This window comes from Littorina saxatilis, linkage group LG12, assembly GCF_037325665.1.
Source record: "Littorina saxatilis isolate snail1 linkage group LG12, US_GU_Lsax_2.0, whole genome shotgun sequence".
NCBI classification, from domain to species: Eukaryota; Metazoa; Mollusca; class Gastropoda; order Littorinimorpha; family Littorinidae; genus Littorina; species Littorina saxatilis.
Genome location: NC_090256.1, coordinates 63,422,532 through 63,439,854, shown reverse-complemented (window position 1 = coordinate 63,439,854; position 17,323 = coordinate 63,422,532). Strand labels below are relative to the sequence as shown.

The following is a 17,323-nucleotide window of genomic DNA, read 5'->3' as shown; positions in this document are numbered from 1 at the left end:
CAGGTCAAGGCAAAAAGTTCATTTCAATAAAACAACTGCATTACTCAACTCAACATCCCAAGGTCAAAGCAATGTCAGGAGACAGTGTTATTGATAACAATTTTGTTATACCCGACACTGTGGATAAGCTTTAGTCATTCGCTGTCTCAGAATCAAAACTAAGGTTACCTACCCCTGTACACCCCAGCCCATTACATGTCTAGTACTGTTCGAGGCTTGATTATATCTCGACAGACACAGCTGTTGACACAGAGAACTCCAAATCAGTGCATCACAAAAGAGCAACATAATCTTGTTGAAACATAACTGAGCTTTCATATCTGATGTCCACAGGATATCGGAACTGCAAGAGGAATTATGCAACCCTCATCAGTGCGGAGCCCGGGATTTACTGTCCCTGTCGTTATCTTATACCACAGTATGGTGTTCACCATGATATACAAATGTCTTAACAGGGCTAAAAATTAATGCTGAACTAGTGGTTAACATGGCGCTTTTGACGCTTAACAGCTAGGAACCTTCAAAATAGTTGGTAATAAAATGAAGCAATTGTTTCAAGACGAAAAAGACACCAGCAGTGAACTGTACTAACACACACACAAAGACACCTTCAATAAATCAGCCAACCACAACACCACTTCAATACATGTAGCTTCAGAGTTCCGATATCACTGAACGCCAAAAGTTCTTTTCAAGAAAACAACTGCATTACTCAACTCCATCTCCAAGGTCGAAACAATGCCTGATACTGTGTTAGCTGCAAGTCATTAACTGTCTCAAAATCAAAACTTAGGTTACTTTCCCCTGTACACACCAGCCCATGACAGGTGTCTAGTACTTCCAAGCTAATTGTCTCCCTTGACCTAAGAATTGTCTGCAAACACTTGGTTCTGCATTGAATTCCAACAACAAAATCAAAAAAAATTGGTTGGACTAGTAGAAACCGTGTGACACCTCGGCTGGCTAGACCGTAAAAATCTGGTTAGATGCAAAACAGTTTTTGGCTGTACTTTCAAACACTTCACAAGCAGGAACTTCTGTCATCTGCAAAAATGCTGCAATGCGCTGGAAAACAGAACAAGGCTCCCAATACTTTTTCTCGGACAGGCTGCTATCGCTTCATTTGCACTGCTGCAAGGTTGTTTCTACTTTCGCTCTCGATCCCAAGCTTGAATATGTATGCCGTCAAGCGAACCTGTATAACACATTTTTTACTGGAAGAACACTGCTCAAGGTGAGAAATATCAAGTTGCGCGTAACATAGATTGCTCACATTCTGAGTTCAACTTGCATGAAGAACCGCGCAAAAAAGTCAGTAATGACAGCATCTGACAGTTATTTAAACTATCACCGAGTCATATTTTTATTGTGTGGTATGAACCTGTTAGTGACACTTCGGGCAGTCTAATGACTCACTTGAAGTTATTTACCTGGCTGGCGGTTTATATTATTTGGATTTGGCTGTCCCTGCATACAAACACACAACCATACACACTCTAGTAAAACTAGTGAAAGGATACTGAAGCTCTGGTCAGTGATCTCCAGGTTCCACAGGTTGATGCGCAGGTCGTCAGCCGACAGGTAGGTCTCCTGGTCACTGTTGACCGAGATGGAGTTGATGTGGTAGGTGTGGGCATTGGCGAAGACACGCTTGGGCGAGGCCTCCACCATCAGCTCCATGGGCTGGAAGATGGGCACGCGCAGGGCCGTGATGTTGGCAGAGTCTCGAACCATGCCGGCCTCGTCTTTCAGGTTGTAGCCCTCGGGTCGCTTGTCCCGCTCGGCCACCTTCCACAGCTTGATTGTCTTGTCTGCAGAAAAAGAAAAAGTGTTGACAACGGGAAATGTCTGTTGAAGGTATGTTTGGGTTCAGGTTCTTGATGGGAATGGACTAGGCTAGGAATGAAAAAACTAACTGTGGCGCGTGGATCCACAAAAATGCGCATTTATGGATCGGTTTAAAAATCGCAGTTTTTCCGCTTGTGAGCTACAGTTGCACATGCAGTGCTTATTTATCGCTGGACAAACCCAACCACTCAGAATTATTTCATTAAGCTGGAAACCTTGACATCAATAGCTATATGGTACACAAACAAATCTTACAACACAGAAGAACAAGATAAACTTGCACCAAATGTAACAGTTTACAGGGAACCAAAGAACTAATTAAAATCAGTTTTACTTCCCTACCAGAACTTCTGTAAGTGTAACAACATGTGAATTGAGTTATACCCAAAACAGGGGTGAGAGCTGAGGATTATTGAAATCAAGAAAAATAGGCTTGCATTTTACATGACCCTTGTTTTTTCCTTTACATTTTTGTCTTGCATATGTAGATATTCAGGACATCCGTCAGGAAATAATCTCCAAATCGTGAATTCCTGACTTCCTAAAGGGAACTTGCATCCTCGTTTATATCAACTGGTTTCACAAGATCTGTACGAAACAAACTGCACAGACACAATCACATACCATTGGTTGATAATAGAAAATGGTTTCTATTGGTCTGCCTTAACCATCTAATTTTGTTGATTTTTTCTTCAATCTCAAGGCTCTTAAGGTAGTCGAACTCAGGCTCGTGACTCTGGAAGGTGCTGTAGACATTGTACTCCCCACGACTCGGCACAGCATTTTTGCTCTGAAAACGAGAATTCATTCAAATCAACGTTTGCATGCTAAGTTCCTAAATTAGTGTCATTTTAAAATTTACATTCAAAGTGGTGAAATCTGGCAAAATTCTGAGCACATTCATACTCTTGGTTTCTCTTTTTTTTTTATATCATTTCTTACAATTATACAAATCTTACAATTTGTGCAAAAAACGTTTCAGACGGCAAGAAATCGCCGATTCTAATGTGGCCATTCAATCAGTGGGCACTGGAAAGGCACACAAAATATTTCAAGAAGACAACACACAAATTCTCAAGTGATGTTTTCAATCTTACAGTTGAGTTACAGAGAGGAAACAGTGCAAACTTTCATTCAGATCTGGGTGACTTTGAACAAACGCATGTGGCGAATACACACATTCTCTCTCGCTCTCATGTTCACACAGTGCCCTCAACATGTGATGAAAAGATTTGTGGATTCCTTACCGCCCTGTCGCGCTGGAATATGACTACCCGTCCTCCCTTGTCCCCTGTGGCCAAGAGTTCCCCAGTGCTGTTGAACTCCACACAGGAGATGATATCGGCTGGAACAACAGAACCTAACAGGTCACAAGGGTTAGTCACAGCATCAATACCTAAATCTTACTAGTTCTTTTCTTCATTTTGTTTTACAAAGAGACAGACTGTTTGTGTGCGCATGAGCATGACAGTGTGTGAATGTGTGTATCCGTAAACATCACATTCACACATGTGCTTCTTCTGAGACAAGAAATTTCTGCTGGTCAGAATACCTGATTGAGATTTCTTGATTTCCATAATCATGGTTAAATCTTTGATTTATTCCCCCTTTTTCTTTCTCACCATAATGTTGCAGTTTGAAAATTCTGTAACATGCAGTGTACCGAGTTGCCATGACTGAGTAATTGGTTTCAATTGGTTTATATGGGAGCCAACCTTGCTGATTTACTAAAACATAACAATTAACTATCAGTGTTAATACTAATCTGGAATTGTCGGTCTCTCGACTCACTGTGCGTGTCACTGTCATTGTCCCAACCACTATTAGTGCTACATCAAGTCTACTTATTTTAAATAATTACAGTCAATGAAGGCAAACAGTTGGGAAAAGTGATCAACCTGTCTTAGCTAATTCAAAATCAACAAGATTTAAAAGTGTCTGTCGTGTCTAACAGTAAAGATGTAACAGCCGAGATGTTCCGAGGCATCCCTAGACTATGCCAAGGAGAAGTTGAATCCAAACAAAGAGGGACACAGGATGCGATTTTGTAACAAGAAGAGCAAACGCTCGATCGAGTCACTTTCGCAGTTCTGAATATTATATGAGGCATCAGATGGACAGGAAGAAACTGCTATTCACAACACAATGAGTCACGTTCACATAAAATTTGAGCCCGGTCACTTTTATAGTTTCCGAGAAAAGCCCAACGTTAAGTTGTGTGTTGCCGAACAGAAAAGGCTAGTTATCTCCCTTGTTTTTCTGATAACGTTCGTAAAAGGCTACAGATGTAAATACTTTGATGTAAAGAATAATCCCACAAAGTTTCAATCACATCCGATGAACTTTGTCAAAGATATAAATGTCTAATTTTTCCTTTGACGCTGACCTGTGACCTTGAAAAAGGTCAAAGGTCAACGAAACCATCGTTAAAGTGTAGAGGTCATTGGAGGTCACGACTAAACAAAATATGAGCCCGATCGCTTTGATAGTTTCCGAGAAAAGTCCAACGTTAAGGTGGTGTCTACGGACGGCCGGCCGGACGGCCGGACAGACTAACACTGACCGATTACATAGTCACTTTTTCTCAAGTGACTCAAAAACATGGTACAGACTACAGAGCACAGAAAAAAATTAAAGAGACATGAAGAACCAATCGTAAACATAGTCTGGGACTGGGGGTAAATAGACATAGAGCACAACAGAACTGAGGCAATACTGAGCCGCTCAGAAATGATCAAAAGCAGATTGGGTGCTGAAACAACACAGAATGATAGACCAAGGGCAATTAACTATCCAAGCATGCCTCCCAGTCCCATCCTAGGTCATCACAAACCATTTTACACTTAATGGTTCAGGTTAACGATAACAGGAAACTTGTGACGTAGAGTGATAATAATCCAACCATGTCCATCAGTTTAAAGGCACAGTAAGCCTCCCGTAAACCATCACAGAGCTCCCCGAGCGTCTACATAAAGTACAAGCATACTTCCATTTAAACGCTCACCGAACGGGAACATCCTGGCTGCTTTCTGTCGAGCGCGAGACATTTTCAAGGAATTTATTTTCGTGGACTTGGCCCTTTACAACAATGGAGCCTCGTTTTGGTGCTGGACGGCTGTTATGAATATCCCGGAAATCACGCCCGGACAGTAAGCCTCCCGTAAACCATCACAGATACTGTCAGGCTTTTACACACAGTACAAACACCCTTCCATTTGAACGCTCACCAAACGGGAACATCCTAGGTGCCCTACGTAAAGAGCGAGCAATTTTTGAAGAATTAATTTTGCAGATTGTCTCGAACACTTTTTGGACCCATCCTGAACTCAGGTCAAAAATGAGTTACTTCCCTTAAACTGGCGATAGCCGTGGATCGATGATTATCAGAATGTTTTTGGACCGTGGTGCGTTTTTGCGCTAGACCTAACTTTTAAAATCTAAATGATAAATTGACAGCTTGTTACACAAACATTCTTTAATCATAAAAGAATTCTTTTTTCATCAAGACAAGATCAGTACAATTCGAAGTTGTGAAAGTTTGAAAAAAGAAAAGCCCGGAAGCAGGGTCACGCAAGGGTCGTAGCAGACGACGGTTTATGCGGCATATCGTCGTTCCTCTCAACAGTCAAAAGCCATCGCTAGAGTTCTTGTGAACCACAGCCGTTTGTTTCGTGCATAAAAACGTGCTATTGTAGATAATCTCACATCGAGTCGCATTCAAATGACTAACTGACGACTACATTGTGAAAAAGGGAAACTGGATCACACAGGTTCACGATGGCTCAGGGGTAAGATAAACCACGCAAAAATAAATTCTTTGAAAATTGTTCGCTCTTTACGGAGGGCACCTAGGATGTTCTCAATCGGTGAGTGTTTAAATGAAAGGGTGTTTGTACTGTGTGTAAAAGCCTGACCGTATCTGTGATGGTTTACGGGAGGCTTACTGTGCCTTTAAGGCAAAAGGTGAATCCAGAAAAAGCGACTTTTCTAAACCAACTGAGCAAGGAAGAAAGGAACAAAAACTATGCATCTGCTTCCAGTTCCGGACATCCACAGTGAGTGACCTCGTCTTCTAATTTTTGTCACAAGGAGACAGATACTCATGATCATTCATACTCAACGACTATTTCTCAAGGTAAGTTTGTGCATGGTAAAATCACTATAAAACTTCTTTTTTTTAAATCTACAGACCTTTCATCTGAAACTCAAAACCATTTAACCTAGATACAAGATCAGATATATGAACTTTCAAAATCACCAGAGGAGGAAAATCAATAACGATCATAGGAGGGAGAGAGAGAGACAGAGAGAGAGAGACAGACAGAAAAGCTGGTCCAAGAATAGACTACAGGGTAAACCTAGCTGATGAAGCATTGATTAGTTAAGAGACCAGCCTAGCACCACTCCCCCCACCCCCTTCACATCTGTACCCACTTGCCACCATGCCAGAGCTATTTACAGACACCTCTCCTGACACAGACTATGTTCCCAAGATTCTAAGGCAGAGTCTGCTGGTATGCGGAACTTTCCAACAGGTAGCAAACTAGATGCTGAAAATAATACAGCCCTAGATGTGTGAAACACATGTATCAATTTTGAAAGGTGCCCTGTTCTGCTTCTCACTAACTGAAAACTTAATCAGCACAAAAACTGACAAAGAGAAAAGCTTCAAAAGCAAAAGGTCCCAATAAAACTATAGAGTAAGGATGGCAGAATAGAAAAACACAAGAAAAAAACTGCTGAATCAGCTTTCAAGAGTGAGACTGAGAGAAATTGTTTGTTTATTTGTTGCTTAACGTCCAGCCGACTACGCAGAGCCATATCAGGACGAGGAAGGGGGGGATGAAGGGGGCCACTTGTCAAGCGATTCCTGTTTACAAATGCACTAACCCATTACTTGTGTCCCAGCAGGCTTTAGTAAAACTAAATTAATACCTACTGGAAGATTACCAGTTTCCAGTATGTTAAAATAGGCTTAACCTATCTACTGCTGGACTTACATCAGAACACTAACAGATTAAACTATACATGAATCGCGAGACAAGCGGCAAGAGAAGAGATTTTTGGAAAAAATACAGGTGAATGAGCAAGAAGGCAGAAAAAAGAAAAGAATTCATGAAGAAAAAGAGAGCATGACAGGAAAGAGGAACCAAAAATCTACCTAACAGCAAACTAGAAAGCTCCTGCGGTTCCAAAAACAGGAGGGGCTTTTAATTTCATAACCGCAGTGCCCCACTGCGGGAACTGAGAGAAATGAAAAAATGGCTCAAGTGAAAAAGTGCTAGTGTCATTGTTGAGTGGGAGAGGGCCTAGAAGTAGTTGGCTAATATTATACAGTTTTCAGTTTCACCGAGGAAGCTCGATACAGGGACATATATAGTTTTGCGGCCTTCGTTTTAATCAACTACAAACACATGTACTGTCAAGAGTAAAAATGCTCTTCACAGAAATTAAAGTTTAAACACATCCAGACCACAAGATAAAATCCCCTTTTCACTCCCACACCCCAGGCATAAAAACTAACAGACCTAATGAGAAATAAATACCCCTTTTCACTCCCACATCCCAGGCATAGTTTCCCATTCCTAAGCCAAAGAAAATGTTCAAACATTGCCACCTCTATTGTCTTCTGAATGAAGGGCAACATGTTCCACATGCCCAGATAGAATTAGGGCTATTAGCAGTACAAGGCTGAAAGGTACAACATAACCTTAAACCAGGAAACAAATCACATTGACAAGGACATACTGTCTTACAAGAAAGGCTGTGATCAGTGTGAACCTGCTGTCAGTATGAACCACCACTTGTTACAACTACCCGACTCCTTTTCCTCAGCCAAAAAGAGTCATGCTCGAGGGAATGTTTTCTCAGAAAACATCACTGTTCTTATTTCTTGATAAACCTAAAGAGTAAAATGACATCACTCAGCTATCTATTACAATCAAACCCCATCCTTGCATTCTGAAGCTGAATTTGACAGCAAAGTACTGACGTCACCAAGAAAGCGCATAGTAGAACTAGAACAGACTGTACAATTTAAAATAAGTGGGTAACCAGATTTATAAAATACAACGAGTCTGAAGATATTATAAATGAAACTAGGGAATTTGATTACACCAACCCCCCCCCCCCCCCCCCCCCTTTCAAAAAAATAACTTGTAAGATGTATTTGAAAATGTCAACTGGGCTTTAAAGTTTCATTCAAAACACAACTTTGAAAACTGCAATTTTTCAGAGAAATGCCGCAGAGGGCAAGAACTGAGAAGGGTGGGAGTGGGACTTGTACTTCAGTAGTACCAACCATCTTACCACTAGGATTACTTACTACTCTGCTAGAGTGCATAGTAAAATGTGTCTACACTAACAGGGACTGACCAATGACCCCAACAGGTGTACACTGACAGTGACACAGATTTATTGCATACACACTGTACCCCACATTTACTGCCCTACAGTTCACATTCTGCTTCACAATGAATCAAGTGTCGCACTAAGTGAATAACTCACAAAGACCTTGATTTTTCAAATTTTCTGTTCATAACATCTGTTAATTTATGCCAATTTTGAGACTCCCTCCTTTCTTCTAAGACCTGAATTTCTAAGATCTTTGGAGGTCATTGAAGGGAGGTTCCACTGTACTGGTCTGCCCAAACAAAGTTTTGCTTATTATGTTACCGTGGCAATGGTTTTGGCAATGGTTTCATGGTCTGAGCCTTGTAGTTGTACTCTCTAACATATATATGACAGGTACCCTTCAAGTAGCTTCCCCTATAGTCTCACTGTAAAAATGCCTTTCTTTCTTTATCTATTTGGTGTTTAACGTTGTTTTCAACCGTTCAAGGTTATATCGCGACGGAGGGAAGGGGGGAGATGGGATAGAGCCACTTGTCAATTTTTTCTTTTTCACAAAAGCACTAATCAAAAATTTGCTCCAGGGGCTTGCAACGTAGTACAATATATTAGTTATTACCTTACTGGGAGAATGCACGTTTCCAGTACAAATAACTTTACATTTCTTACAGTTACATACTGCTTGACTAACATCTTTACAAACATTGACTATATTCTATACAAGAAACACTTAACAAGGGTAAAAGGAGAAACAAAATCCGTTAGTCGCCTCTTACGACATGCTGGGGAGCATCGGGTAAATTCTTTCTCGTCCCAACCAATATGGGACTCCCCCTAACCCGCGGGGGGCGTAAAAATGCCTAACAGTAGTAACACTCAGATAGGTATTTTTCTTATGAGTGTGACATATCAGGGTTCGACACTAGCGGGGGCGGAATGCCCCAGTTTTGTGTTACGTCACAAACATTGCCGAAGCCTGGGGCCCACTCGGCCCCAGGATAAATTCCAACAATGACAAACCGAAAATTCTAATGCCAGAGCTAATCACTAAAAATCGCCAGTCAAAGTCGTCACTGAATTTTGCGTTACGATCAATGCCACAGTCAAGAAAAAAACATTGAAACCGTCGAAGGACAAGGCCGCAAGGGAAATACAGGGCCTCACATCCATGAGAGGTAGCATAGGACACATGTCCTGGCTAATGTAAAAGTGATAGGACATTTGTCCTGAACAAAAACAAATCAATAGGACATTTTTTTTCCCGTAACAAAACGTAAATATAATTAAACTTGACTAGTTTCTTGACACGAGGGTAAAAGAACAAAAATACTTTTTTGGGCAAAAAGTGAGCAGCTTTGACTGCCACAGCTGCCCCCTTTTCTTGTTTTGTCAGCTGTCGGGTTTCAACTATCTCCTTGTCTCTCTGGAGAGATGGCACTTGCACACTAACAGCATGGTCTTTGGTTTCTTGATGATCGGTAAGGGCCGATTTGCAAAAGTTCGAACAGCCAACGGTAAAAGTGTTGGACTTCCCTGTGTGCTGACATGAGGTGCAAAACATAAGTTTCCTCTCTTGGTCATGCGACACCCACGGGAATGATGTCGCCCAGCTTGAGACGAAGTTACGCGTGGGGGTGAGGGAGGGGGTAGTGTTTTTCTTCGGCTCCAATGTTTGACTATCGCGATCGACATTCTCACCTGGGCGATCGGGCTCTAACTGTTCTGGGGCTGGAGGAAGCTCAGTTTCCGTGCTATTGACAGATGATGAGGGAAGGGACTTGAAGTGTAATTTCTTCTGTCCCTTTTCTGGGATCAGATTTCGTTTGTTATTTTCGGGGAAAGCGCGAAGGGAGGCAACTCTCAACTGGCTCCGAGCATTCCGAGTTGCGAGCCTTGGAAACTCTTTGGTACTAGAGGCACAAAGTGTCTAATTCCGTCTGCTACACATCGCTTCGCAATACATCGATAAAATAGCATTCACACTACTGTCAATTGAGAAGTACTGAAGATGTCCGGATCAAATGATATAATAATCGGACATTGACCACTTTGTGACAAAAACAATAGGACATTTGTCCTCCTGCATGAACAATGTATAGGACATTTGAAAAAAATATCCTCATATGTCCGATGTCCGACGTGGATGTGAGGCCCTGGAAATAACTCCCAGATTGCGCTCTTTAGCGCGAGAGATAAGTATCGCCTTTAATTAGATTAAATGCCAAACGCAAAATGTGGCGACACATCCCTGGTGTAAAAAGACATGGAAATGAAGATGAAGAACAGGGTGGAGAGAAACGAAAAAAGGAGACCGATGCAGCCAAAGCGCTGTCGTAATTTCAATGTCAAATGGTTGAAAGAAAAACAGAAAATGCATTGCTGCCCCTGCAGATCTTATGGCGGAGAACCACTTGGAAAAAGTGGGGATTCTGAATGTAATGTTATACCTTTTTCATCAATATGAAGTAAAAGAACAACTAGACACGTTGATGCCGATCATGGGGTACAGTACTGTACACTCTTTTTCACTTTTTTTTTTATAATTAATTTTTTTGTATACATATTATATACTTAGCATGAATAAGAGTGGGCCCCAGATTTTTGTTTTCTGCCCCAGCAATTTTCATCTCTGGGGCCAGTGTGGCCCCAGGCCAAATAAGTTTGTGTCGACCCCTGCATATTGTAGATTTTATTTGTACTAAGCTTGTCTGGCTACCGAAAGTGACTGGTGACATGACTGGCTTTTGCAAGGGCTAATCATTCCCTTCTTTGGGTGACACCAGTGTACAGCGCTACAAAACTACTGAAATAACAGACACTAACGTGACTAAGAATATGAACACTGTTGTTTACAAGACATCCGACACACACCATAATTAGCTCCTATGCTGAAAGTGAAAGAAAATGTAAATCTAAATGTAGTACAGCTGTTTACTGTTCAATGATGCATTTCTCCCCGGTCATTGTGTATGCCAACAGACGTTTTCCGGAAATAACTCAAGATTTTCGGCGGTCTGGAGTAGGACTCAGAGCCCCTCTACCACAGACAAGTTTTTCACAACATCCGGAGTGTGTTCGACTGTTCCACACTTCCGATCGGCTCTATGCTGCAATCGGGACAAGCAACTGACTGTGATGTGTATCAGACCTGAGAACCCCCGTTTTGCACTTGGGGAGTATTCTCAAACAAACTTGGTGTATTTTCAGAAAAATGAGTGTATACCTCACAGCATTTGAACATCCATGATTCAAACATGTTTCACAGTATCCATCGCACAGTTAATCAAGTTTACCAATACATTTAAAATGAAAACAAATTCTTCTTTAAATGTTTACTGGCAAAAACTGATCATGTGTCAAAATACTGGATCGGCTTCAGGATGCGCTTGTAAAGAAAAGTAGATTAGGATTTTTCCACTGACCGTACTGATTGATTCTGGACAAGCATGCTTGCAACAAACGACGAAATCGTATGGGTTCCGAGGTCTGCGAATGGCTTGCTAATCACTGAAAGTGTTAGCTGAGCAAGAGTTTTCGTGATCTCAAGCCAAACCCATATGACCTCGATCAAAACACATTGTGATATGTGCCTGCGATCCTTTCCACAACAAATTCTGAACTCTTGAACGCTGCATGGCTATGCAGACACATCTGAGTTGGCTGCTCGTCCCGATTGCAGGATACAGCCTGCCGGTGGCATGCTCCGGATGTTGTGAAAAACCTGTCTGTGGCACAGGAGCTACTATTCCTCCAGACCGCTGATAATCCCGACTGAGTTACTTTCGAAAATCGTCCATTGCCATACTCATTTGTTCTAAAAGCTACCACGACTCCTGCTGAGTGCTGGTTTATGACAAACTGGCAGACTATCGCTGAGTCAGCAACCAGAGGTACTGATTACCCCAAAAATATCAAGAGAAAAAAAACCCATTATCATACAATATAAAGTATAAGTATTAAGTATAACATACATGTACACTTTTGTTCCCAGACTAAGACAAGAGTAAGAGAACGAAGTACAGGTCAGTTGGACCCGGACTAAATATATATAGTATACACGTCTAGGAGTAGGAACAAATGTCTTGGCGACACACACAAAATAGTTCAGTCAAATTCAAAACAGCTCGTTCATGTCAAAACAACCAGTCTCCTCGTCAGTAAATTACTAAAAAAAAACTAAAAAAAAATATGCATACAATCAATGAACAAAGACTGAGGCTTGTGAACACAGTACCGTCATGATAATCTAGTGACACTGACAGCTGAGTGCAGTACTGGCACCGACAGTGACTGACAAGCAAAAAACAGACAGAATTGTAATTTATGACAATGAAATTAAAACGTTTTGTTCTAACGGCTTGCCAATCCCCATGCTCGTTAATTCATGACAAAGTGAAGAAGTAAAGAACTGAGTCTGAGTCTCTGACTCACCATTAACTTGATTAAGCTTGGAAGATGCCTTTATTCAAGAGAACAGGGATACACATTTTCTCAGGTGAATCGAGAGTGAGACTAACGCATAAAACTGGGATTGGGAGAATAGGCCAGTACGATAAGAGTACTTAAGCCTCAGTCATACAGGCGACTCAGTCGTTGCGATTCAGTCTTTGGCCGATCGCACATCACATCATAGGCCATTGACCCGTCACACGATGAACGATAGACGAACGACTGGCGAACGATAACTCCACGCGAGCGGGCGGAAGTGATGTGTCATAGTGAACACGGCAAACGCGCTTTGCGAGAGCAGACGCTAAATGTTCGAACGTCGCTCTACCTTTCTGAAAAATTCCTTTCAGCATTATGCCTTTGCAAGAAATAAAGTTCCCAGACAGCTGCAGTTAATGTTTTCCGACCGCTGTACACGCCTAAAACGTCTCCTTTATATCTGAGTGAAAACCTGTTCTTCCAAAAAGTTTTGAATTGACGAAGAGACGCTGTACGCCACTGTCCGCCATTATTTTACGTCACGGCGTCAAGGCCGCAGCAACGCGTTCTGATTGGCTCTGTTGGTTCTGCCCCTGCGATTGACCGACGACTGGATCGCAGGAATAGAACATGTTCTAAACCTCAAAGCTACGAGGGAATCGCATGAGACTGAGTCGCAGACTTGTCGTAGCTGTTTTCTACGACTGAGTCGGCTGTGTGACAGGGTAAATCGCGCGACACGGTCATACAGGCGACTCAGTCGTTGCGATTCAGTCTTTGGCCGATCGCACATCACATCGTAGGCCATTGACCCGTCACACGATGAACGATAGACGAACGACTGGCGAACGATAACTCCACGCGAGCGGGGCGGAAGTGATGTGTCATAGTGAACACGGCAAACGCGCTTTGCGAGAGCAGACGCTAAATGTTCGAACGTCGCTCTACCTTTCTGAAAAATTCCTTTCAGCATTACGCCTTTGCAAGAAATAAAGTTCCCAGACAGCTGCAAATAATGTTTTCCGACCGCTGTACACGCCTAAAACGTCTCCTTTATATCTGAGTAAAAAACTGTTCTTCCAAAAAGTTTTGAATCGACGAAGAGACGCTGTACGCCACTGTCCGCCATTATTTTACGTCACGGCATCAAGGCCGCAGCAACGCGTTCTGATTGGCTCTGTTGGCTCTGCCCCTGCGATTGACTGACGACTGGATCGCAGGAATAGAACATGTTCTAAACCTCAAAGCTACGAGGGAATCGCATGAGACTGAGTCGCAGACTTGTCGTAGCTGTTTTCTACGACTGAGTTGGCTGTGTGACAGGGTAAATCGCGCGACACAGTCGCATGTGTGACAGCCCTCTTAGTATTGCCAAGTACTGGCAACTGGGCATCACTGAAGTTCTGAACATTAAAATGCGCCTTTTACGAATCATGACTGCTTGAAACATTTAGAAAGAGGGACATAGATGGTAACATATCGCAGGACATAGATAGTAAGTCCTAGAAAAAAATGTCAGGCCACAGCAAACCGAAAAACCGTGATTCAAAGCAAAAAGGCCTAGCAGAACAAATCTTAGATGCGGAAGTCGGTGAGGTCAAGTTTTATTAACTTAATTTGGGGCCTGTCAGTGTCACTGTCAGAAGCTTTCAACCTTCCCAATTGCAAAACAAAATGCTTACCATCCGCCACTTCCTCTTCTACTGATCCCTTCACTTGAGAGAAGCACCACTGGATCTCGCCACCATTACCTGAAAGAAAACCACATTAGTTAGATGAGATATTTTTAAACAAATCGAAATTCGCTACTCGTGCACAAAAACAACTTGATCTAACGCCTTACCAGCCATTTTCGATGAAATGAGAGTCGAACACAGCTAAACTTCAAACCATCAAGAATTATCAGCGTTCAAACAAAAGGATGCTGATCGCAAAATACAGGATGTCATCGGATTTGAATTCCTACTATCGCATTCGCTTGCGAGCCATTTCCAACATGGCGTCCTCCATTCTCTAAGTGTGACGTCACTTCGCACTGGATTGTGGGGGTCGTGCCATTTCGTGCTCAGTGTTTGGTTTTGGTTTGACGAGTTTGCTAACCAAAGGAAAAACACTAAACAGTGAAACAAACAACGGACAAAAGAAACGAAGATAGGACGAAAAGAGAAAGTATATAAACAACCGAGAAAAATGCGAAAAAGACAGAAAACAGAAACACTGTGACGGCTCACCGCACGGTGACTCCTATCCGGCCTTAGCGGAGGCTATGACTTTATTCGTTATTCTGCAGAAAAGACAAATGCTGGATCAAAAACCGTTCTTTTCTGCAGCATTTCTGCATAATGTCATCTTTGGCCGAAGCAGCGTTTTTTTCTGCAGCAAAACATTTTACTGCAGTAAAATTGAAATCAAGAACACGATGCTGCAGTACTGAAACGGTGCTGTTGTTTTACTGCACAAAACCTGTTTACATTTTTTCTGCAGCATTTTGTACTGGCTCTTAGCGGATTGTGACATTATTCAGTTATTCTGGAGAAAAACCGAAATGCTGGAGAAAAACTGTCTTTTCTGCAGCATTTCTGCATAATGTCATCTTTCGCCGAAGCAACGTTTTTTACTGCAGTATAATGTTTACTTGGTTTTCTGCAGCATTATTGCGATTAACTTTTTCTTCAGAATAGTCTGTGACAGTTTTTCTGGAGAAAAACGAACGAGCTTGTAAAGTAGCGTTTGTATTCGTCGCCCCCTGGGATAGTATAATATGGTTTGTAACTACTATTGGTAATTCTGGATGAGTCCACCTCTCGACAGAGGGGGGCTCGCGTGCTCCAACATTATAATGAGCCAGTACAAAATGCTGCAGAAAAAGTGTAAACAGGTTTTCTGCAGTAAAACAACAGCACCGTTTTACTGCAACATTCTTGATTTCAATTTTACTGCAGTAAAATGTTTTGCTCCAGAAAAACCCGTTGCTTCGGCGAAAGATGACATTATGCAGAAATGCTGCAGAAAAGAAAGTTTTTCTCCAGCATTTCGGTTTTTCTCCAGAATAACTGAATAATGCCAAAATGCTGAAGAAAAAGTGTAAACAGTTTTTCTCCAGTAAAACAACATCACCGTTTCACTCAGTGCAGCATTCTTGATTTCAATTTTACTGCAGTAAAACTGTTTTACTACAGAAAAAAACGTTGCTCTCGCGAAAGATGACATTATGCAGAAATGCTGCAGAAACAAACAGTTTTTCTCCAGCATTTCTGTTTTTCTGCAGAATAACTGAATAAAGTCATAATCCCGGCGCTAAGGATAGACTCTCTCAACCAAGTTGAGTCCGAGTGACAATCGCGCACAGTGCACGGCGGCATTTTCATTTTCATTTTCATTTCATTTTTTCATTTTTCATTTCATTTTAATTTCATTTCATTTTAATTTCATTTCATTTTCATTTCATTTCATTTTCATTTAATTTTTCATTTTCATTTCATTTTCATTTTCATTACTTTATTGTCCCATCGCTGGGAAATTCGGGTCGCTTCCTCCCAGTGGAAAGCTAGCAGCAACGCTACCCAGGTGTCTGCGTGTTTAGGTGTATTCAGCCACCTGCACTTATGGCAGAATGACCAAGGTCTTTTACGTGCCATTGTGATGACACGGGGGTGGGACATGGCTTCCGTCTCTGGGTCTGCACATAAAGTTGACTCGACCCGTGTCCGGCGTCCCGGCCCGAATTCGAACCTGCGACCTTCCGATCACAAGTCCAGTGCTCTACCATCTGAGCTACCGTGACACTCAGTAACACACACACTGACACAACCCGCACACACTCGAATCACACACACTAAAACACACACACACACACACTCACGGCACACACACACATATGACTCACATACCGTACACACACCGGCTGACACCGTGGCACACACACTCAGCTCACACACACACACGGCACACACACACAGTCACACACCGTGCACATACACACACTGACACACACACGCACCCCCCCCAGCTTAAAAAAAATATTTAAAGAAATTAGTTTAAAAAAAATAAAGAAAGAAATTTGAAGAAAAAAAAGATGGCTCAGATTGCACCAGATTGCTCCATTTTCCTTGTTTTTACCAGTGAACAAAATGTTCCGGGGGTGCACTGCTAGGAGCGGGCCTTTGACTTGTAAATGACGGTTTTGGAAAGTAGTTTTAGTGTTGGTTCAGCCTTGCACAATGATCGGTCCTTTTTTCTCGTTTTGATCCAAATTTGTCTTCTTAAAATAACTGACTTTGGGAAGGTGTATAAGGGGCAGTTTCTCGGCCCAACTGAATTGCACCAGTGTGCTCCATTTCCCTTGTTTTTATCAACATTACCCCCAGGACCCCCCTGGGAGGTTAGGGCGCTTCGCGTCCGTCGTCGATCTGTCCCTAACAGAAATTTGGACACCCCCCCCCCCCCTCCCCTTAAAAATGAATGTGCGACAGTAATACATGTAGAAGAAACACTGAATCGGTCGCGCTGCTGTTGTTTGTTGGTGTTGATCGCGGATGGTGATGGTACTGGTGCGGGTGGTGCTGCTGCTGGTCGGTGGTGGTTAGTGGTGGCGCCACGGTGGTGGCGCCACGGTGGTGGCGCCACGGTGGTGCCGGGTGTTGATGTTGATGTTGATGTTGGGTTTTTTGTATTTTTTGTTGTTGTTGTTGTTGTT

General features: G+C 42.3%; 1 protein-coding gene across 3 annotated transcripts in view; it reads right to left on the bottom strand.

The window, feature by feature from the left end:
* LOC138982543 (serine/threonine-protein phosphatase 2A 55 kDa regulatory subunit B beta isoform-like) overlaps positions 1-17,323 on the bottom strand; it is a 74,157-nt gene that overhangs the window by 5,726 nt on the left and 51,108 nt on the right. For 2 of the 3 annotated variants that reach the window (XM_070355856.1, XM_070355855.1), the window contains exons 2-5: positions 14,310-14,378; positions 3,096-3,193; positions 2,473-2,638; positions 1,521-1,811 (exon numbers count right to left, since the gene is read on the bottom strand). In XM_070355856.1, coding sequence (XP_070211957.1) covers positions 1,521-1,811; positions 2,473-2,638; positions 3,096-3,193; positions 14,310-14,378 — 624 coding nt within the window. Of the gene's footprint in view, positions 1-1,520; positions 1,812-2,472; positions 2,639-3,095; positions 3,194-14,309; positions 14,379-14,470; positions 14,664-17,323 lie in introns of those variants that run through there. The other variant, XM_070355857.1, reaches the window with a different exon arrangement.